We start from the raw sequence: 24,838 nt of genomic DNA on the forward strand, positions 1-24,838 counted from the left end.
AGGGCAGAGTCTCTCCTGAGGGTGGGGATATGGGGTCTTCTCATGCTGCTGCCACTCAGGGGAGTGCTCTGCATGAGCCAGATGGCTGCTGCCATTTGGGGGATGAGTCAGCACCAGGTTCCCACCGGCCACTCTCCCAGTTCTCTCCCCAAAGCCTCCTTCCCCAGTCTCTCCTCAGGCGTCTCCAGCCCACTCTGCCCCTGCCTTTGCTGGAGACCAGGGTAGGTGGCTGCCAATAAACATTTATGCATTGGCCCTTTAAATGGCTCTTTGCGTCTCCAGCCGCTTGTCTCTGGCAGAGAGCATCCTTGCTGCTTTTCACAGCTGGCTGTTATCTGTGTACTTTTTTGGCTCTGGTGCTATAGCCTGGTGATCCCTGCTTATGGTTTAGAACCCACTCTTCTCAGGGGATCCAACTGGCCATTTCGGTATCCTTCTGGTGCTGCCGCCTGTGGGCACCCTACCCGCTTTCTTGAGTCTCCACTGCACTCCTTACCAGACAGGCTGTGCTAAAGCTGATTCTTCTGTTTGAGGTTAAAAGGCTCCTCTCTGGCTATTGTTCAGTTGTTTGTTCCAGGTGATTTCTTCACAATTTACTTGTTATTCCAGATTGGTCCTAGGAGGAAGTCAGTATGACTTCCACTCCTCTGTCATCTTGATTTTTTTATTAAATATGCCAATCTTAATAGTGATACAATGGTTTATTCTTTAAAGATTAAGAACATTTTTTCTTCTTCTTAAAAATGTGTATCTTTTAGTGGTGTATTTTAAAGAAAAAGTCATGATATTCACAGATTTAAGAATCACTACTGCCACTTTAAATTTAAGGGACAATTGTATGTTGCACACACATGGGTTTTTTTTTGTTGTTATTCTATTACAGTTGTCCCAATTTTTCCTTTTTTGTCTTCCTTTGCCCATCCCACACCTCCCTCCCACAGTCAATCCCCAAACCATTGACCTTGGGTCATTCATACATGTTCTTTGACTAGTCCCTTCCCCTTCTTTCCAGCATTATCCCCCTTCCCCCTGCCTACTGTCAGTATGTTCCATTTTTCCATGTCCTGAGTTCAATTTCTTTTTGTTGCTTTATTTTGTTCATTAGATTTCTCTTATGTTATTTGTCTTTCACCAATTGTGTGCTCATTTTTTAATTGGGGGGGGGAAGAGAGTGTGTGTGTATTTGCTACTGAGCTGTATGAGTGTACGAATTCTTTATATATTTTGAACATTAAAGGAAGTATCAGATAGTTGATTTGCAAATACTTTCTTGTATTTCTTAAGTTGCCTTTTCATTTCATTGATCGTATCCTTTTCTTTATTGGAGCTTTTTAGTTTCATGTAGTCTGACTTCTATATTTTTTGCTTTTTTTGCTTTTTCATTTGGTGTCAAACCCCCAAGAAGATTGCAAAGACCAATGTCAAGAAGCTTATTCCCTATGTTTTCTTGTAGGAGTCTTATATGTTCAAGTCTTTAGTCTACTTTGAGTTAATTTTTGTGTATGGAGTAAGGTAAGGATCCATTGTCATCCCTTTGCATGTGATTGTTAAGTTTTCTCAGTACTGTTTATTGAAAAGACTATCCACTCCCTGTTGCATGTTCTTGGCTCTTTTGTCATTAATTGATTGGAGAGAGAGATATATACATCTTATCTATATCTATATACACACATATATACATACATAAATACACACACATACATACACATGGGTTAGGATTACTTATTATTATCTTTCTGTAAAAAATACCATTAGATTTTTGATAAGGATTGCATTGAATATGTAGATTGCTTTGGGTAATACGGACATTTTAACAATATTCTTCTAGTCCGTGAGCATAGATTATCTTTCCATTTATTTCTGTCTCTTTCAATTTAAGATTATCATAAAAATGCAACAAGAACAAAAATAAAATGGGAGCATTTGATTCATGTCTTAAAGCTTTCTCTATATTCTGAAACATCCAAAGTAAACATAAATTTTACATCAGTACGGCTTGACACATAATGTCCATTTTTATTGATGAGGGAGCTACGTGACCTAGAATTTTTGAGGAAATTTATTTTTTAAAATATATTTCTAAAACCAAGGCTGGCTTTTTCATCAGCCATCTCTCTTTACTATATTGCTCACTCCTATAGCTTCTTTCTTATTCTTCATCTTCACATCTGCCTTACACATCTGACCCATTTATTCATCAGTTATTTATTGAGCACCTCACCATATGACAGACACAGGATAAAGATTTGAGCCAGTCAGATATCGTGCCTGCCCTCTCACATTTTACAGGCTACTGATGGGAGTCATGCAATAAACAAATTTAGTATCTTTTTGAAAAGATTGTGAGGATTAAATTAGATAATATATGAGCATTTTAAGTATCTGTCACATGACAAGTGATCAGTGAAAGCCATATTAGTTTTTAATATCTAAGTAGGATTTCCAAGTTTCATGGCCTGGCTTCTAATCTGCTGTTTTCCAGTTACATTTTTCCTTTTGGCTTCTTACTCTGCTGTGTTTCTGGAACCATGTATGGAACCCTATCTGTGAAATAAAAATAAAACTCTTCACTTCCTTAAATTCCCTTATAATATCTATTTACATTAAGCATTAAAGAATACAGTTCAATGAAGATTTCCTACTAAAGGCAGAAATGATTCTGGTGCACCCCTATCGAACAATTTTTAAATCTCTATTGGTCTGTCTTGACCACTTTTGTACTTTAGAATTCTCAGAAACTTTGCCACAAGAGATTTCTCTTCCTGACTCTTCTGTCTTCCTCCTTACCTCCTGACGAAAGGAAATTCCAGTCCCAGTTATTTTTGTCTGAAATCCCTTCCATGGCTTCCCATCAAGCTTTGGGTAAATTTAAAATCCTTAACATGACCAACAAGATCCCCGTATGAGTTGGCTCTGCCCACCTCCTTTTTTTCTGCCATTCTCCCACTTCAACAATTGCCAACATACTGTCTTCTATAGTCTCTTCTGTGTTCTTGGAACAAGCACAGCTCTATCCTATCACAGAGCATTAGCGTGTGCTACAAATGTGCCTTCCTCCAGGATCAACCTTTCTCCAGGCTCCCTTCCTATTCTCATCTTTCATGTTTCAGAGTTTTCACTTGTGAAGTCCCCCTGTTCTCTGCTCTCATTGTGCCTGACTCTTTGCTTTTTCTATCCTTATCTTAATAATTTCTGTTCACCATTTGCATTCCCTAGGAGTGTGAAAAGAGCAGGAAATGTATGTCTTGTTCACTGTTCTATTCCCGTCGTCCATCACAATACATGGCACAAACTAGGAGCTCACTAAATAGTTGTAGAGTATGCTATTCAGTAAATAGCATATTCAGCAAACTCTTTTGGTTACTATAGGAGAAAAAAAAGAAAAAGTCAGCTTCTAACCTTGTCTTCAAGTTCATAAAGAATGGGAAAAGAATTCCTAGTCATTATGATTTGAAAAAAAACACCCCACCATTACAAAGGTGGTCCATAGGATGATGAAGATGGGTTTTCATAGATTTGAGGTTCATTCTATACTGAACTTGGACCTCTAAAGTTTAAAATGAGGAACTGTGTGTTGAAATGTGTCATCTGATTTCAATTGCCAGGGGGAAGGGAGAGATTATCTCTAATATACTCTAATATAGCCAGATTCAATCTGTGTAGGGTGTTTGGGTCAAAAATCAACATCTTGAGTTTCATTAGGGAGCACTTGCAGTAAAGCTTGCAGATGTAATTTGCTACATCCAGCTCACACCTCTGAGCAGATGGGTTTCTCCACTGTGCCTAGCAGAGGTTTGTTTTTTCTTCTTTGAAAGATTTGCCTGCAACTTTAGTAAAATATTTTGACAGAAATGGAATATTGAGATCATTTATAAATTAAAACTTTGCTGTTGTTGGATTTAGTGAATTTTAATAGAAACTGATGTGAAAATCGTTGAGCACCTATGAAAAATAAATTAAAACTTTGCTGCTCTTGGATTTAGTGAATTTTAGTAAAAACTGATGTGAAAATCGTTGAGCACCTATGAAAAACATGAGGGCTGTTTCTTAGTGTAATCTGGTTCAGTTTAGTGATTTATATTGTTCTACTTTAGATTTTTTTAAGTATCATAGTTTGTTAATTATAATTTCCACTTGTTCTGAAACATGGTGATGTACTATTGTAATAGTTTCTTTCCAGTTTTACTGTGTCTTTGACTTTAGTCCTATATCATATGTAAATGGGATTCCACAGGGAAAAGAGGGAGCTCAAAAAGAGCTTCAGATTTTTTCTTGATGTTGTTTTTAAAATAAATTTTTTGAAAATCATCATATATGTATTGTACATGAAATTAAGCTGTTGAATTGCCTAAATGAAGTTAATATATTGCATTGTATAGATATTATTCTCTTCTAAGTAGCACATATCCAGTCTATTCCTTCACTTGTTTCACTGTGGAATATCTGACTTTTAAAGGCTGTAAAAGGAATCATCTTTTATTTCTTCGCTGTTCATCAGTTTTGCATTTTTACCCTTCTGACACACACATTTTAAAAACAAAAACCAATATGGCAGATCAATATGCTGTCATATTTTTGTTGGTCATCTTTTTAAAATAAATTATATAATTTATATCTTCTTAAAAATCTTAAAAATGTATTTTTAAAATGATACCAAGGTAACATGTTCTCATTAAAGCAAATTTTTTTTATTGAGTTATAATCGACATAACATTCTGTAAGTTTAGATTATAAAACATTGATTTGATACATTTGTATATTGCAATATAATTACCACTGTAGCACTAACACTACCATCAAGTCACATAATTACTTTTTTTTTTTTTTGGTGGTGAGAACATATAAGATCTAGTCTCAGCAGCTCTGAAGTATATAAAACAGTGTTGTTAACCGTAATCACTGTGCTGTACATGAGATCTCCAGAACATACTCATCACCTAGTTGTAAGTTTGTAATCTTGAACAGTAGCTCACCAATAATAATACTGTCAGTTTAAATTTAAATTTGTTCATTCATCTAAGTTACCTAATTTATTGGGACATGTAGAGTTGTTTATAATACTGCTTCTAAATTCTTTTTAATTTTGGGAGGTAAAAGTAATATTTCTTTTATTTCTGATTTTGGTATTGTGGGGGTTCTCTCCCTTTTAAAAATTTTGTTCTTTGTTGTTAGCCTGTGTAAACGGTTGTGAGGTTGCTGATCTATTTGTAGAAACAACTTTTAGTTTCACTGATTTTTTTTCTATTTTCTGTGCCATTGATTTCTGTTCTAATTTTTATCATTTTTTCCTACTTTTTTTGATCTCATTTTTTCTTATTTCTTAAGGGGGAAAACTGAGATGATTTTATTTTTGTTAGATTTATTGGGGTGACATTGGTTCACAAAACCATGCTGGTTTCAAGTGTACAACTCAACAAAACATCATCTGCACACTGCATCGTGCACCCGTTGCCCCAAGCAAAGTCTCTTTCCATCCCCATTTATCCCACTTCGCCTATTCTATCTCCTTCACCCCGCTTTTTCTCTGGCGATCACCATACTGTTGTCTGTGACTATGTGATATTGGGATTTTACACACACACACACACACACACACACACACACACACACACACACACACAATTTGCTTAATCCCTTCACCTTCTTTCATCAAATCCCCCAACCCCCCTTTCTTTTGCCAGCTCTCAGTCTATTCGATGTACCCACGTCTCTGTTTTTATTTTGTCAGTTAATTTTTTTCATTAGAGTCCACATATAAGTGAGATCATATGGTATTTGTCTTTCTCTGACTGGTTTATTTCACTTAGCATAATAATCTCCAGGTCCATCTGTGCCGTTTGCAAAAGGTAAAGTTTCATTCTTTTTAGTGGCCAAGTAGTATTCCACTGTATAAACATACCACTGCTTTTTTTTTCATGTAACTATTTTTAACCTTAAAACTATAGATTACTTTTACATTAATAACAAGAGAAAACTCTATGTGACATCTTAACCCTCCCATTATTACTGGAAGTAGTCCTGCAACTTGTTTTTTGTCTTTTGTTTATAACATTTAACAACATGTGATTATCTTTTTTGGGTCAGTATGCATAGATATTCTTCGTTCTTCTTTTTTTTAATGAATTTTTTATTGTATTTTTTTTCCAAGTAGTATTCCGCTGTGCAAATGTACCACAGCTTTTTTATCCACTAACCTATCTATGAGTACTTGACTGCTTCCAGATCTTGGCTGTTGGAAATAAGCTGCAATGAACATAACGGTGCATGCAGTCTTCTGAAGTAGTGTTTCTGGTTTTTTTGGATATATTCCCAGATGTGGGATTGCTGGGTCAAAAGGCAGTTCTATTTTTGATATTTAGAGGTAACTACATACTGTTTTCCACAGAGCCTGCACCAGTCTACATGCTCACCAGCAGTGCACAAGGGCTTCCTTTTCTTCACATCCTCGCTAACACGTTTGTTGATTTATTGATGATAGCGATTCTGATAGGCAGAGGTGATATCTCATTGTGGTTTTGATATGCACCTCACTGGTGATTAGTGACCTGCATTTTTTTCATATGTCCATTGGCCATGTGTATGTCCTCTTTGGAGAAGTATTTATTCAGGTCCTTTTCCCATTTTTTTAAATTTTATTTTTTAGAGATAGGGGAATGGAGGGAGAGAGAGAGAGGGAGAGCAACATAAATGTGTGAGAGAGACATCAGTAGGCACACCCAAATGGGGACCCGGCCCACAACCCAGCCATGTGCCTCTGCCCTGACTGAGAACTGAACCAGAGACCCTTCATCTTGCAGAACGATGCCCAACCCTCTGAGCCACATTAGTTGGAGCCCCTTTCTCATTTTTAATTGGGTTGTTTACCTTTTTCATGTTGAGGTGTATAAGTTCTTTATATATTTTAGAAGTTAACCCCTTATCAGATAGATCATTGTCATATATGTTTTCCCATTCAGTGGGCTCTGTTTTCATATTGTTGATACTATCTTTTACTGTGCAAAAGCTTTTTAGTTTGATGTATTCCATTATGTTTATTTTCTATTTCCCTTGCCCTAAGAGATATATCGGCAAAAATACTGCTATGAGAAATGTCCAGGGTTTTACTGCCTGTGTTTTCTTCTAGGAGTTGTATGGTTTTGCAACTTACATTTAATTAAATCTTTAATCCATTTCAAGTTTGTTCTTGTATGTAGTGTAAGTTGGTGGTCTAGTTTCATTTTTTTGCATGTATCTGTCCAGTTTTTCTACACTATTTATTGAAGAGGCTTGTCTTTACTCCATTGTATGAACTCTCCTCCTTTGTCAAATATTAATTGACCATAACTTATTATGACCATCGTTTATATGGTCATAGTTTAATTTGACCATAGTTTATTTCTGGGCTCTCTTCTGTTCCACTGATCTTTTGTCAACTCTATGTTGTTTTGTTTACTTTGGCCTTGTAGTATAGTTTGATATCAAGTAGTGCGTTACCTCCAACTGTGGTCTTTTTCAAGATTGCTGAGGCTATTTGGGGTCTTCAGTGGTTCTGTATAAATTATTGGAATATTCTATATCTGTGAGAAATGCTAACGGTATTTTAATAGAAATTGTGTATAATCTTTAGATTGCTTTCAATAGTATGGGTATTTTAATCATGCTAATTTTTCCTATCCATGAAATGGTATATTCTTCCACTTACTTGTATCTTCCTCAGTTTCTTTCTTCAGTATCTTATAATTTTCCAATTGCTTGCCTTTTACTTTCTTGGTTGAATTTATTCCTATGTACCTTGTTTGTTGTTGTTGTTGTTGTTGCAATAGTAAATGGGATTGATTTCTTAATTTCTCATTCTGATAGTTCATTATTTGTGTATAAAAATGCCACTGATTTCTGAGTATTAATTTTGTATCCTCCTACTTTATCAAATTCATTTATTACATCTAGTAATTTTGAAGTGGAGTCTTTTGGGTTTTCTGTGTACAATATCATGTCATCTGTTAATAATGGCAGTTTTACTTCCTCCTTTTCAAATTGGATGCCTCTTATTCCATCTTATTGCCTGATATCTGTGGGAGTCATCATACTAAGACTTCCAGTATTATGTTGAGTAACAGTGGTGAAAGCAGACATCCCTATCTTGTTCCCAATCTTAAGTGGAATGCTAGTAGTTTTGCCTGTTGAGTATGATGTTGGCTTGGGTTTGTCTTATATGGCCTTCATTATGTTAAAGTATGTTCTCTTTATTCCCTCTTTGCTGACAGGTTTTTTTTTTTTATCATAAATGGGTGCTGGATTTTATTGAATTATTTTTCTGTATTGATATGATCATATGATTTTTTTTAAAGGTAGGCATCAATTTTTTTAAAGATGTTATTTATTTTTAGAGAGGAGAAGGGAGGGAGAAACATCAGTGTGTGGTTGCATCCTGTGTACCCCCTACCAGGGACCTGGTTGTGCCCTGCACTAGGAATAGAACTGGCAACCTTTCTTTTGCAGGCCAGCCCTCAACCCACTGAGCCACACCAGCCAGGGCAATATGATAATGTGATTTTTATTCTTTCATTTTGTTTATGTGATGTACTTGTTTTGCATGTATTGTACCAACCTTGCATCCTCAGAATAAACCCCTGATCATGCCACATAATCTTTTTAATGTATTGCTGGATTTGATTTGTTAATATTCTCTTGACTATTCACATTATTTAATACAAAACAGTATTTTGTTTGAAATGTAGAATTTTGGTTACAAAGCAGATAAAACTATGGGTTGCTCAATTTTATTGTCCTCTCCACTAGGCATGTCAGTTGTTTTCTGCTAGGAAAATTGATTACACTTTTTATCATTCTTTATTCCATGGAAGTACCCATTACTTAATTAATATCACTTACAATTAAAGAACCCTTTATTTAACGGTCTTTAAATTAATTAAGTGCTAAGTGATTTGGCAAACAATATCAGCAATTTTGGCTCATTTATAGGTATTTGTGGAGGATAGTGTATTTATCTCGAAAGTGTTAACCCTTACAATAGGTAGTAAAATAATCTTGATAACCCTCTTTTATATTTGAAATAAAAACCTGCATGAGTCATGCTGGTTTGTGGAACATAAGGGGAATAATTAGGGAGACGAGGAAGGTATTATTTGTGCATGTATATGTATGTGTTTATAAAAGGAATATTTGTGCCGATAATGGATTGTGTTTTGGTAATATTTTTTCATAATGTTTAATTGTGGGAATTTGTCATTGCATGTTAAGTGCTCATCTTCAAGGTAGATTGTGCTTTTTAAAAAAGACAATCTGCATGTTAAATAAATAGACATAAAATATTAACTTAAAAGTTTCTTTTAAAGACTTAGAATATGATGTACCCAATTTTTATTTATTGATCTGATTCCAAAGTGGAAGCAGACACATATCTGAGACAGTACCAATGTCATTTGGGATTTTTTAATTCAATTTAACAAATTTAAACATTGTGCCCTTCACTCTTCACTACAGGATAACCACCATTTAGCATTTCTTAGATAACATAAGATTTGAAAACTATATATAGCTCACTACCAGTTTTAAAATATGTAACCTCAAATCATTCCAAAATATTTTAAGACAAATTTGGCATAGCCTTTATTTTGTAAATAGCATGGAACTTTGTATAGGTTTTGAAATAATTTTAAAATTAGTTACAGATGATTTAAAGTTTGTCATTCTTTCTTGGGGGGAAAAATATTTTAAGTCTTAAAACAGGCAGATTACCACAGTGCTGACCACATATTATTATGCATTTCTCATTGTTTCCACTGAAGTTATTGTAGACTACTCTGTGGATTTATTATCCAAGTCTTAAGTTTAAAGTTTCTGATTTTAATTTTATAAGCTACATTTGGCCAAGACATTTTGAAAGTTCAAATTTATGAGAATTTACCTTGTAGCATTTATTATCACCTCTCATGACATAAATGCATATTTAAAGTTCTTTAATATATACGTTTATTGTATGATGCACTTAGTCATTCACTTCGAGGTTTGTTTTTTTTAAGCACTGAAAAATAATGTGAAACTAAAAGTAGAATGCAATCCTCGTTCTAATTTTCTGTGGGCATGTTCGACATTATAGGGAGAAAAAAGACTTCAAGGAAATATAACAGTGTTAATAGGGTTTATTATTGGGAGTCACAGAGCAGAAGGTAGATTCTGACTGGTTTTGATTTTTTTCTTTATATATTTTGTAAATTATCTTTAGTGGGATACTAGCACCTTTCTAATTAGAATGTATATAAATATTTTCATGTACGTTAAAATAATTGAGGTACTTAAAATAGAAGTTTATACTATGTAGTTTATACTGACAGGTAGTAGTAGAATTACAAATTAAAAAATACAAGTTATAAGGAACATATTTCCCGTCAAATTGGCATCACAGTAAGAAATGTTTATAGGTATTCTAATCTGAGTACATGTATAAAATTATTTCACAAAGTAGTTTTTCTATAGCCATAATAAAAAGGATGGTTTTATCTCACATTTATATTAATGAATTAATCTCTGATAAAAAAAATAGTGTAAAGGAGAGGAATTTTGCTCTTTATCCTGAACTTTATCAATGCTTACATTTTTATTAAGTATATTTTATTTAAGAATAACATTATACTTGAGAATCCCCACAGCCAGATAGCGGAATGTATCTTGGGTCTTACAATCAGAGATTCTGATGAAGTAGTTTGAAGTTAAACCTGAGTCTGCATTTTCAATAAGCACTTGCATGGTTCTGGTGCAGGTCGTCCAACAGACCAGAGCAGAATGTTTATCCTTCCCCTCTCTCATTCCACAATCAGATCTGTGATCACATTGTATCCATGCAAAGGTTATTGCATTTTCCTAATTTAACACAGTCCGGGTGATCTCTAAAGTAGTGCATACCTCCTCAGCAGTTGCACCATTTAATGCACTTGGGTAAAGGAAGAGGAGGTTAGAACTTCTGTTTGTATCTCTATCTCATTTCCTCCAGTTTTATTTCTGTATGTGTATAATGTAATTATTGATAGAGTAGCATGTTGCAATAAATACAAATATAAACAATTTTAGAAGGTAGTGTAGCATGCAGATTGTTTAGCACATTAGTCTGTGGGATACTATATTATTTGCTTTTAATGATGCTGTATTAAATGTTTTGTAATTCAAATTTAGACAATGGACAGCTTACTATCAAGTGACAATTAACTACAATTTTATATGTGTGCTTCCCTACCCTCTTTTGTCCCCTTTATCAGGTGATGCTTTTCCTTGGACTATCAGCTTGCATCATTTCAGCGTATATACCCTTTTTGGGAAACAAATGACACTGTGCCTCGTGGATCCTATGGGTTGTACCTCTACTCTAGCAGTTACATCTCAAAAACTACTCACTACAGCACCTGATACAAGACATTCATTTGTTGTCTGTCTTCATGTTGACCTAGAGTCTCTTGAGATAAAATGCTCGAACCTCCAGGTTGGTACATTTGATTTATGAAAGGAAATTTAAAATAATGTGATTTAGGCACAATTGTTTTCCATTTTGTTTCAGGGTTTCTCTTCTATTAAGTGTCCTAAATTATTTTTAACAAGACCATCAAGATCAGAATGGCTAGATTAAGAATTGCTTTGAAGCTCTCTCAAGTTTTGTAATTTAAACTCTTCTGAAAATGCAGTGGTGGCAGTATAAATGCATCTTTTGGCTGATAGAATGAAATCAGTTGCAGATGTAAAATATTTAAACACTGAAGAACTACTTCACCATCAGACTGGAAGAGTCTGTTGAAGCGATCAAATGTAATTTTCAGTCAGATTATCACTCTGAACTTCTTTTCTTCAACATGCAGTATTTTTTTTAGAGTGCTGTTTACTAGTTTAAAAAGGCATTTTGTTAATCTCATAACATTTTGGTTGGTAAGGCCAAACATGTTGTATTCTACAATTTTGCAATTTAATATGAATTTGAATCCCCTAGGTTTGTTCAAATTATTAATTGCACAGAATTTAATACATGTTTTTTGATCAAACAGACTCTAGTGTATAGCTTATCAATGTTGTATACTATTTCAAATTTTATTTTTTAAATTTTTTATATATTTTTATTTTTTTTATTGTTGTTCAAGTATAATTGTCTCCATTTTCCCACCATCACTTTCCCCTGCCCCACCCCCACCTCCCACCCTCAATCCTTCCCTACTTTGGCTTTGTCCATGGGTCCTTTATACATGTTCCTTGATGACCAATCCCTTTCTTTTCCCTCCGTTATCCCCCTCCCTTCTCCCCTCTGGTCACTGTCAGTTTGTTTTTTATTTCAATATTGCTGGTTGTATTTTGCTTGCTCATTCGTTTTGTTGATTAGGTTCCACTTATAGGTGAGATCATAAGGTGTGTGTCTTTCACTACCTGGCTTATTTTGCTTACCATAATGCTCTCCAGTTCCATCCATGCTGTTGCGAAGGGTCCTCCCTCCCTCCCTCCCTCCCTCTCTCCCTTTCTTCCTCTCTCTCCTTCCTTTTCTTTCCTCTCCGCCTCCCTCCCCCTCTCCCTCCCTCTGTCTTTGCTGTATAGTATTCCACTGTGTAAATGTACCATAGTTTTTTGATCCACTCATTTATTGATGGGCACTTAGGTTGCTTCCAGCACTTGGCTATTGTAAATTGTGCTGCTATGAACACTGGGCTGCATAGATTCTTTTGAATTGGTGTTTCGGGATTCTTAGGGTATTTTCACAGTAGTGGAATTGGTGGGTCAAAAGGCAGTTCCATTTTTAGTTTTTTTGAGGAAATTCTAGACTGTTCTCCACAGTGGCTGCACCCGTCTGCATTCCCACCACAGTGCACCAGGGTTCCCTTTTCTCCACAGCCTCGCCAGCACTTGTTTGCTGATTTGTTTATGCTGGCCATTCTGACAGGTGTGAAGTGGTATCTCTTTGCATTTCAGTTGATGTAGGCCAAACATGTTGCATTCTACAGTTTTGTAATTTAATATAAATTTGAATCACCTAGATTTGTTCAAATTATTAATTGTACAGAATTTATTATGTTTCTTTGACCCCAAGCAGACTGTAGTGCATAGCTTGTCAATATTGTGTACTATCTGAAATTTTATTTTTATTTATTGATTTTAGTGAAAGAGGGAGCAAGGACCGGGGGGAGAGAGAGAGATTTCTTGTTCCACTTAGTTAAGCATTCATTAGTCGATTGTTGAATGTGCCCCTACCAGGGATCAAACACACAACATTGCCTTATCAGGATGATACTCTAGCAAACTGAGCTACTCAGCCAGGGCTGAAATTTTATTTTTAAAATAATACTTTTTAGAATATCAGTGGATCTGATAGGTAAATATTAATAAATCTATGTTTATCCCAGCATTAGTGGTTATAAGCCAATATTTAAGGTATATTTTTTAAAGTGGGTTCAGCTATGACTATATTTTATAGAGCCTCCTTACTGATACCATGTTTCTTTTCTCTTCTCTCTTTCTCCCGCCCCATACTGTATACTATACAGTTTGTTTAATTTTTATATTTATGTATGTTGAAAACATTGGACCTGCTATATATTAAACATGGACTTATTAAAATACTTATAATTATTATTCTATTATGATCCACAGTGGTATAGGAATGAATAATTATGAAATAATTAACACTTTCATAGATTATTTCCTGAAAAACATTTCCAAGAGTAAGAGAAATTGTTACAGGCTGAATTGCACACCTCCCAAAAGATACGGTGAATTTCCAACCCCCAGTATTTCAGTATGTGACCTTACCTGGCAATAGGGTCATTACTGGGGCAGTGAAGTCAAAAAAGATGTCATTAGGGTAAGCCATAAGCCATAACCTAATGTGGCTGATTTTCTTATAAAAATGGGAAATGTAGATATAGACACACACAGGAGAGTCAATGTAAAGACACAGCAGGGAAAAAGTGCCTTGTGAAAATGGAGGCAGAGATTGGACTAGTTCGTCTGCAAGCCAAAGAATACAAGGATTCCTGGCTACCACCACTCTGCTCAGAGTGAAGGTTGTCTGCTGATAAATTGATTAGAGACTCTAACCTCCAGAACAGTGAAATAATAAATTTATGTTGTTTTAAGCCACTCAGTTGATACTTTCGTATAACAGCTCTGAGAAGGAGATTGTAGAGAGACAGATTCACATCCTTTTAGATCCGTTATCACAAAAGCCTACTATACCCCATTCGTTCCATTGATTATTTCTACATACTCTGGAGAGGGGAGGACAAAAACTAACAACATAAATAAATATATCCAATTTGTTCTAAAATAATTTAAAAAACTTTAAAGCAACTATTTTTTTTTATGAGGTGTAAAGGAAAGCACACTGAATTAAAAAACAAGAATTTTCAATGAAAAGTATAAAAAGAATTGAAGGGTATTTCAGAATTGAAAATGCAATACTTGAAAGAGTGAAATTATGCCACATGGGCTTAGAGGTGGCCTGCATATGACAGAAGAAAGAACGACTGAACTTGAACATGGAACATGGAAATTACTGACTTTGAAAAACAGAGAGAAAACTAGTATTTAGAAAAAGATCAGAGCTTCAGTGGCTGTGGGGCAAAATGTTTTACTAATGTGTAATTGGACTTCCTGAAAGAAAGAAGATTGGGGCAGGAAAAAAACAAGAAAAAATAATTGCAGAAACCTTAACAAATTCCCAAATTTGCAAAAAGAAATAGGCTTTTACATATTCATTAAGTTCACTCAATTCAAAGAATGTTTATTTTTGAGGATAAAGTCAAAGAAAAACTTGTGATTAAAATACTGAAGAACAGATAAATTTTTTAGACATCTTGAAAGCAGCTACAAGAAGACACAAGTCTTCTTGTTCAAGTTATATGTAGGTTTACAGTAACTTGAACGAAAACAGATATCTCATTAAAAACTGTAGAGGACAGAAGACATTGGAACAATGTCTTAAAGTGCTGTCAAGCCAGTGAAGATATCCCACAGAAATCAAAGTGAAATAAAGACACTGTAGATTAAGGGAAACTAAGAGAATATGTCACCAGCAGCACTGCTTGACAAGAAATACTAAACGAAGTTCTTCAAAGTAAAGGAGAATGATACCAGATGAAAACTTGGATCTTCAGAAATAATAGAAAGCCAAGAGAAATAATAAATAACTTCATAAATATGTATAACATTTGCTGGGCTATTGGTATTTGTAGATGTGATATAGAAGACAACCAAATTGTTGCTGGCAGAAATAGGATTCCTAACAGAGTTGAAAGAAATGCATTGCTGGGAACCATGCATAGGAGGACTTGAGGCAGAGTGCCTAGGTATATTGGAGTGAAAACAAAGGACTGCCCACAGGTGCCTGATGTCTTACCCACAATCACGGGCTCAGCTCCTTCTCACTAAGGAAGAAGGTCTTGCCTCTGGGGCCTCAGACCAGCACAGGTGCCTGCCAGGCCCAGAAGGGCCAATACCCAGGGATGCAGAATTTCTCTGTGTCTTATTTCCCCATCCTCCTGGTGGTACCCAGACGACTACTGGCTGGTGCTTGGGAATACGTGAACACATGAAGGAACACCTCAGGCCTTTGTTAAGCTTTGATTATATTTCCTGGGGTTTGGGAAGGGGTAAGCTTTCTTTGAAACTAACCAATCTTTTACCTAATCCTTCGTGGACTCATGCTGGACCCTTCCCCTATTGAATCCCTTTCCTGCATTTTCCCAGCCTAGGCTCATCCTCTTTGTGGTGCCATTTTGGCTCTTACTGCGCATGCCTCAAACCTCTGCTTAGTCATTTTGCTTATACTGTTCATTTGTTTGACTCACCTGTGCTATTTGGCTGTTACTGTGTATGTGCCCAGCAAAGGAATTTCCCCTACTGTTTTATCCCTCCCCCTGATAATCCTAGCTACCAGTCTGGTTGTCCCTTGGGGAGATAGGAAAGTTGATTCTTCCTGCCAGCTTGGGGATTAAGGCCCTTTGGTGGAGGACGTGGCTGACCCTGGGGGAGCCTGTGAATGCTACAGATTACTAGTTTAATCAGATACACTGACTGATTCAGCTCCCTAATTAATCAGGCTTAATGTCACATTCCATTTGAGCCCTTCCTTTATTAATAACTAACCTGCTATCTACGCTAACAAAATCATTAAAGTTAGTGGGAAATAGGATGGACCAAAAGGACCTATAAGATTGCGTGATTTATAAATATCACTCTAAGTGAACATAACTTAAGTAGACTGTGAAAGTATACACACACACACACACATGTGTACATATACATACATATATAAATCTCCTAGAATAACTACTAAAAACATGCAGAGATACAAACAGATGGAGCCAAAGCCAATAGATAAAGTAAAAAGAAATACTAAAAAACATTCAAATCTAAAGAGGTCAAGAAATGATAACAGTGACAAAAATAGAGAATAGATGCGGAAAAAAATAAAATCATGGGGGCTGAACCAACTTCATCAATAAACACATTAAATGTTAATGTTCTTAACATTAACATTCAAGAGTTTGAAACTAAGGTATGTAGGCCAAATTTGGGGCTTCCCAGTTTTACATATTGTCTAAGGTTGCCTTCATTCTCCAACTGCAGTATTAAGTAGCAACAACAGAGAATAATAATATGGCTCACAGGCCTATAATATTTACTATCTGGCCCTTTACAGAAAAAGTTTGTTGACCCTTGCTCCAGCTTCCCCGGTTAAAAAGCAAAGATTTACAGAGTGTGAAAAAGGCAAGACTACTGAAGAGAATCATTGGAAATGTAAAGAAACAGAATATAAATAAATGCATTGGAAAAATATGTACCATACAAACAGTGTGAGAAATCTTGACTTGCTTGTTTTACATTAAGTGAAATAAACATAAATAAAAAGAGCATTACTAGAGGCAAAGAGGGGCATGAAACAAAAAGGGACAGAACTAATGCAAAAAATATTGCAACATGGAATCATAGTAGAAAATTTTTGTAACATTTCTCTGTTATTATAAAACAACTAGATGAAAAATAAATAATTGGAGATACAGAAGGTATGAAAAAATAGATACTACTGCAGTCATATTAGGAATTTTTATAACATCTCAAGAATTCATAAAACCATTAGATAAAAACAAATGAATAATTAGAGATATAGAAAATATGAAAAATGTTAAGAAATCACCTTCATCTAATTGACAATCACAGAACATTATATCCAACAACTGTAGAATGCACATTGTTTTTCAGGTGTACAATATGGTTTCATTATGTTTAAGAAGATCATAATTAGTATACTATACTATTGAACCACTGTCAAGTTATATTACAAATCAATAGTAAATTATCTGGATATTAAATAGTATGCTTTAAAATAATCTATGAATCAAGGACAAAATCACTTGGAAATTAGAGGATATTTTGGTTGAATGACAATTAGAAAGTGGATACAGCTTAAGCAGTGTTTTCAGGGAAACATAATTTTAAAAACTTATATTAGAAAGGAAGAATGAGCTTAAATTATCTACTTAAGGTTCCAGTTTAGGAAGCCAAGAAATGAAGACGTTAACCCCAAAGTAAGTAAATGGAAGAAAATAATAGACAACAGAGGTGACTAAAACAGCAAACAGAGAGAAGAGAGAGAGAGAGAACAAACCACCAGTATCCACCAATGAAGGGGGCGGTTATCACCACAGATCCTACTGACGTTAAAAGCATAATAAGAAACTAATGAACAACTCTGTGCCAACAAATGCAACAATTTAGATGAAATAAAATTTTTTATTGAAAAAGAACTGTACAAAAATGATACAAGAAGTAGAAAATATGAACACTTTTATATGTCTTTTAAGAGATACTGAATATGATATCAAAAATATTCCCATAAAAAAATCTTCAAGACCAAATGGGTGAATTCTTTCAATAAGCAAGAAGAAAATAATAGAGATTTTTACCAATATTTTTCCCAGATGTAAAGAATGAAGGATTCCTGCCCAACGAATTTTATGAAGCCAGCATAATGCTTTTATAAAATCCTGAACAAGACTTCACAAAAGAAGGAATTAGAAATCAGTTTCCCTCAAATAAATAAATGTAAAAATTATTAACCAAATATTTGCAAATTAATATAGTAATATATTAAAAAGATAATATGTAAAGACCAGGTAGACTTCATCTTAGAAATGCAAATTTAGTATTCATCACTCAATCAACCCATCATAATAAAACAATGGAGAAAAATTATATGATAATCTCAATAGATGCATGTAAAACATTTGACGAAATTTAACACTCATTTGTGATAAAAGCTCGGTAAATTATAGGTACTGGAGAACTTTCAAACTCATAAAGGAAATATATGAGAAAGAATATATCATACTTATTGGTAAAATACTGAAATGTTTCCCAGTGAGATCAGGGATATGCCCAGAATGACTGCTTTCAGCAGCTGTTCTGTATCATACTGGATTTCATAGCCATTGCAGTGAACCAAGCAAAAGAAATCAAAGGCATAAAGATAAGAAAATAAGTAGAACTTTTACTATTTGCATATGATAAAATACAGGGTGGAGGAAAAGTAGGTTTACAGTTGTGAGTATTTGAAACAGTTTATTCTTGTATTATTATTTATTAATTATTGTATTCCATACAAACAACTATAAGCCTAATTTTGCCCAACATCTATTTGGTAGAAAATCCTAGTAAAACTTACTATTACTAAAACTAATAAATTTATCAGTGTTGCAAGAGACAAGGTTAATGTATAAACATAAATTGTATTTTTATGTACTAGTAACAAACAATTGGAAAATGGAATGATATCAGTTGCATTTACATTGGTGCCAAGAAACATGAACAGTGATTCTGACAGATGTCAGAGCTCTCTACCCTGAAACCACAAGGGAATGCTGGAGAGAGATACAAGTTCCTAGATTGGAAGGTTAAAAAATATTGGGCATACTCAAGTGTAAAAACATTTTCTCTTTGAAAGACATAGTAAGGTAGCAGAAAGCACAATTGGAGAAAGTAATTGTCACATTTATCAAACTGTTGTCCAAAATTTTTAAAGAATCTTTTCTAATCAAGAAGCTGAGACAAAGAACAATAAAATAATATGAAGACAAGTAATGGGAAAGAGATTTGAATGACATTCACCATGTAAGATGGAGGACTGGCCAATAAGGACATGAAAAGATGCACAACATGATTATTCATCAGGGAAAAACAAACTTATATAAACCTATTAGATTAACTAAAAGAAAAAAAAAAGACTGTATCATGGATCATCTCGAACTCTTACAGTCCTCCAGTTGGTAGGAATGTAAAAATTATAACCACTTTGAGAACAACTTAGAAATTCCTGGAGGTGCTTATCAAAGACCCAGCCATTTATCCCTAAATATTCCCTCAGAGAAACAAAACTACGTGCCCACACAGATGTACTTAGCAGGTACATTTGTGTAGACTGAACACAACCCAAATGGTCATCAATAGCTGAATAATTAAAATATGGCCTACGCATACAATGTGATACTACTCTTCCATAAAAACACCTAGTTACTGATAAATGCAACATCTTAGGTGAGTATCACAATCATGCTGAGTGAAGGAAGCCAAATCAAAAGGGGTACTTACTGAGTAATTTCATTTGTATAAATGTTAGAATATATAAACTACTACATTGTGACAGAGCAGGTTCCTTGTTTTGGAGGCAAGGCAGGGAGAGGGAAGGAGGAGGAAGTAATAGGAAGGACAGATTATAAAGGAATAGGAAGGATCTTTTGGAGAGAATAGAAAAAATTATTCATAGTTTATATGTAGTAGTAGCTTAATTCCTATATGACCAACTTGGAGTTGTATCCCAGAGATTTTATAATTTAGATCATCATAGATCAGATTTTATATGAAAGATCATTATTGCCTTGGAAGGATTAGCCCTAGCCATCCCAGCTGAAAATAAATTCTGTTACAATTACTGTTTTAGCCTGGAACTCTACTATTATTAATATTAGTTTTTTTTTCTTTTGAGAAACTTAATATTGTCATTTGTATGGAATCACATTAAATGTAATATTTGGCTCAAAACTAGAGCTCTGGGATATTTTCTTTGCTTGGAAATAAGGTCAGATTTTGTTGTTTAAATAGAAAACATTTTTAAGCAAAGTCATTACATAGATAGAACTTGTGTTAGGCCTGGTATTTTTCACGTCTCCTCCCTCCTTTTGCCCCTCCTTCCCATCACCTGCCTCCCTAGACCTCCTTGCTGCTGCTACCCAAACACAAAGGCTTAATGAACCTCATGCCCTGAGAATCACTTTCACTCAAAATGTAATAATTCTTACCTATTCACTTAATTTCACTCCTCGATAATTCCTCATAAACCAACCACTGTTAAATTGTTATCAGCTGCTATAACCAAAATTGATCACAAGATTTTGGGAAGTTTAAGTGAGATATTTATGAAAAAACTTTGGAAATTCTGATGTGATATGTGAATGCCATTTTGTTAGTTTAGATTGATTCTGATGTAAAATTTGAGATCCTCTTCATAAATGGGTCTGAATATCCCTGCTGGAATATAGTGGTATTCCTGAAAGAATAGGAAGCCACAAAACAGTATAGCACTTCAAAGAATAACATGTACTCAAAGATTTGGTAAGGAGTTAATACTTTTTTTGTATCCTGGTGGGCCAGATAAACCTAGATTTTAATGATAAGACATGAGACCCCAAATAAACCCCTTCCTTGTGAGTGGTTGCCTGTGGCACACATTTCCAGACTCCCCTCTGGGTTCTGTCAGAGTTACCACAACTTCATTTCTTTCCCCCAAGGGAATTCAGTGACTATTTATTGAGTACTAGTAGGCCAGAAATGAATGAATCAAAGATGAATAAGATAAACACATGAAGAAGGCAGTGGCTGCATACATCATAATCTAACTGTTCAAAGCCACCGATAAAGAGCAAATCTTGAAAGTATCTTGAGAAAAATGATGTATACATATGAGAGAACCAAGATTTAACTTTTAGCTTCCTTCTAAGAAACTAGAGGTCAGAAGAGCAACATTTTTAAATTATGAGAAAGTTTTAAAAGCCTTTTAATCTAGAATTTTTAATAAAAATATAATATGTATGAATACAGACTAAAAAAAGACATTTTCAATTTTTGTATAAATTAATCCATCACCAGTAGAACTGAACTAAGAAACCCTAAGGGAGTTCTTCATGCTGAAGGGAAATGAAACCAGATGTTTGAGCATCTTTCAAATGTTTATTAGCCACTGTGTGCTTTTTTGTGAGTTGACAATTCATATTTACGTTAATTTGTATTTTCCTGATTATGGATATGACTGGGCAGCTTTTAAATGTTTATTGGCTGGTGAATTTGCTCTTTTATGAATTGGTAATTCTTATCATTTACCCAGTTTTTCTATTAAATTTCTTAGCAGTTTGAAGAGCTTCCCTTGTCCTGTATAAATACAAACCCTGTATCTATAATGCAGTATTTTGCCTTTAACTTTATAGAATCTTTTGCCAAGAATGTTTAATCTTTCTTTGTGAAATATAGCTGTCTCTTTACTTTCTATGCGTTGTGCCTTACAAAAGAGAGTAGTGAGAGCCCATAAAACACAAACGTCACATGTATATAGGATCCTAAAATTTCTTTTACTGTTTCTATTTTTTCTTTTAAGATTAATGACTCAAAATAAACCTCTTCCTCATGAACGGTTGCTTATTAATGCATCTGTTTTTGTTTTTCGTGTTTTTGTGAAGGACCACACTTATGTTTTTTGGTGCCCTGAACTTTTTTGAGAATTTGATAAAAACCATGAGCCTTTCCCCCAACAATGGAAATGCCCAACAGTAGTAGCCTTTGCATATATTATCAGAGCTTTGTGAGCTTTAGATTGCAGTCTCTGTGAAAGCTTCTTGATTCCATTTTGGAGAAATAATTCCCACTTAAATATTACATACCATTCTTTTGTTTATCTTTTTAGAGTGATACATAAGTGTTGACATTTGTATGTTAAGTAATTTGGTTCATTGTTGCTCAGACACAGAGGCTTCAAGTAATTCCTATACTTTAAACTACAGTGCTGGCTCTACGTGTAGGACAGATGCAGAGAAAAGTCATTATGTCAGACACAGTTATAGTTCTTTATATCAACTATAGAGACCTAAACTACTGTGTTAGTTCCTAGAACTCATTGCCATTTAAGAGCCTTGGACACAATAAATAGTTACCTCATTGAATATTCAAAAAATTTTTTCCCTAGGAATGATTTTCATCAACTCTTCCCTCCATCTTAACTGTTTTATCAAAGTTATCCAATTCCCTTTAATCTCTTTAGACATTAGTCACTCAGACTTTAAAAATTGTGTTCATTCTAAAATGAGCCTTTAGAACCCTCTCTTTAATATAATAAAATTTCAGTTTTCTCTCAGCCAATAAATTGATAGATATTCTCTTCTTATTAGGCATTCCTAGTAACAAAACTATCTTTATATTTTTGGGTTTAAAGTATGTGGAACTAGAGAAAGAATGGGTTTTAATTCTTCTTTCCTGTCCATTTATTCATAGTTTTATTGCTGTAAGCTATGTTCAGTTGTTTCCAAGGCAGTGGAATTTGGCATTACTGTCTGAGAACACAATCACTGACTTAAGAAAAAATTGAATTTGTATTTGAACTACTTACCATATTTTTCCATGTATAATGCACATATTTTTTGCCCAGATTTTTGAGGGGAAAAAAAGGATACACATTAAACATGGATATAAGGATCACATACCATGGATATAATAGTGGGTATAATAATCCCATGTAAAGTAAGCACAAAAACATGGGTCATATTATACATAGGCGCATTATACACGGTGAAATATGGTACTTATTTGTGATTTCTCTGAGCCCCTGATTTTCATTACTTTATTTTAAACAAAATTAGATATGGGTAAGTATAATTTTAAATGTAATGCTCTAAGGAAAAGGTATCTTTTTGGCACATTTTTTTTTTTCTTTTGAAACTGAGTTTTAGTGATTAGTAACAACCTGCATGCCAAATGAAATAGCCTTTTTCTATTTGTATTCACTTAGAGCTTTTTGCCCTCTTCAAAACAGATCAGTAATTGCTTATTGAAATTCCATTCCTCTTTGGTTTACATTGACATTGTGTATCTATGGTTTTTCTTTTTCCTCTCTACCTTTATGACAACTGCTCTGTTGGACTGTCTCCACTAATACTCTATAAGACAAGTTCTTCCTAACTGAATAGGACTTTCCTTCGCCCCGACATCGTACATTGATCGTTTGGTGCACTTGGCTTTTGCTCTTAGCTATTCTTTTGACTGCAGTGGTTTTCTATGCCCACCTAAATCCTCTCTGTCCTTCAGGAATGTATCTCTTTGAGGTTTATCTCAGCCTCTCCAGTCCAATTAAGTCTCCTTTCTGAATGACCGTAAATGAAATGGGAAATGCACTTGAAATTATTTTTTAAACAATAAAATACTACATTTTTGATAGTTTTGACACTCAAAATATTGATGTTCAATTATTTTCACACATAATCCATATAGAACTGTCTCTCATGGTGTTCATTTTTAAGAGGTTTTTAAAAAAAGTTTTTTTGGGGTATACTTAAACATAATAAAATGGACATCTTTGAATTATGTATTTTGATAAGGTTTGACATAAGTACACCCATGAAACTATCCCCACGTCAAGATAATGCATAATTGCATCATCCTCAAAAGTTTCTTTGTGCCCCTTTGTAGCCCTCCCTTTCACTCTCTTCCTCATCTCCTGCAACCACTGATTCTGTTGTGTATTTTTCACTTGCTGGAATTCTATGTAAATGGAATCTTATGTAAATGGAATCATACAGTTATAGTCTCTCATTCTGTCTCTTTTTTGTCTGTCTGCTTTTACTCAGCATAACTCTTTTGGGTTCATGTTTTTGCATGAATCCATAGTTTATTTACTTTCATTACTACATATCATTCTGTTGTATGGATATGCTACACATTGTTTATTGATGAACATTTCAGATTATTTCCCCCCAGTTTCGGACTGTTATAAATAAATAGGAATATTTGTATACAGATCTTTGTGTAGACACAGACTTTTATTTTTCTTGGCGAAACTCTTAGAAGTGAGGTGGCTGGAATGGTATGGTGGCTAGTCATCTTTTTCACAACCTGCCAGACTGTATTCTATATTTGGTATTTCCATCAACAGTAAATGAGAGTTTCAGTTGCTCCGTATTCTCGCCAGTACTTGGTATGGTTAGGCTTTTTAACTTTAGACATTTTCATAGATGGGTGGTGGTAGCTCATTGTGGCTTTAAGTGGCAGTTTTTAATACAGTTTTACGGATATGAGTTAAACATTTATCTTTAAATTATTTTGTGAACCTCTGATTTTGGGAAGTCTCTATTCTGTGATAGCAACTCTCTCCTTTGAAAATAAAAGTACATTTAAAGTTTATGTCAGAGTTTGCTTGGCATGTTAAATACACACTGTACTTGGTGACATTCATATACAATTATTTAATGGTAACAGTTGAAATCAGAAGTAGTAACATAAAACAGCATCTGTTCCTTAAGTAAATAAATCTTATGCCCTTAGAAGTATTTAGGTCCTGTTTCTCTGGTTTATGCTTTCCTTATTTGTCAGTTCTAATTGTTTAAGAAAAAGTAGAATAATAGTTTTTTAAAATTTGGTTTCAACAACATTGTTTCTTTTTAGAGAGCACTTATTCATGATTATGAAGGAAAAAAAATTTGAACTAAAATTTTTCTAAGAGGTTTTTTTTTTGGAGGATCTTAGCCATTAGATAATTTTTTTTTTTTGACAAAAAGAGCTA

The 24,838-nt window shown here is 34.4% G+C and overlaps 1 protein-coding gene across 4 annotated transcripts in view; it reads left to right on the forward strand.

Annotated features, from left to right (window-relative positions):
* The window catches only part of VPS13B (vacuolar protein sorting 13 homolog B), a 673,385-nt gene that overhangs the window by 301,757 nt on the left and 346,790 nt on the right, over positions 1-24,838 (forward strand). For all 4 annotated transcript variants that reach the window (XM_054590316.1, XM_054590313.1, XM_054590314.1 and 1 more), the window contains exon 24: positions 11,253-11,473. In XM_054590316.1, the coding sequence (XP_054446291.1) occupies positions 11,253-11,473 (221 nt within the window). The remainder of the gene's footprint in view (positions 1-11,252; positions 11,474-24,838) is intronic.

Source organism: Pteronotus mesoamericanus, unplaced genomic scaffold (genome assembly GCF_021234165.1).
Source record: "Pteronotus mesoamericanus isolate MK-2021 breed Mesoamerican mustached bat unplaced genomic scaffold, CSHL_Meso_final scaffold_174, whole genome shotgun sequence".
NCBI classification, from domain to species: domain Eukaryota; kingdom Metazoa; phylum Chordata; class Mammalia; order Chiroptera; family Mormoopidae; genus Pteronotus; species Pteronotus mesoamericanus.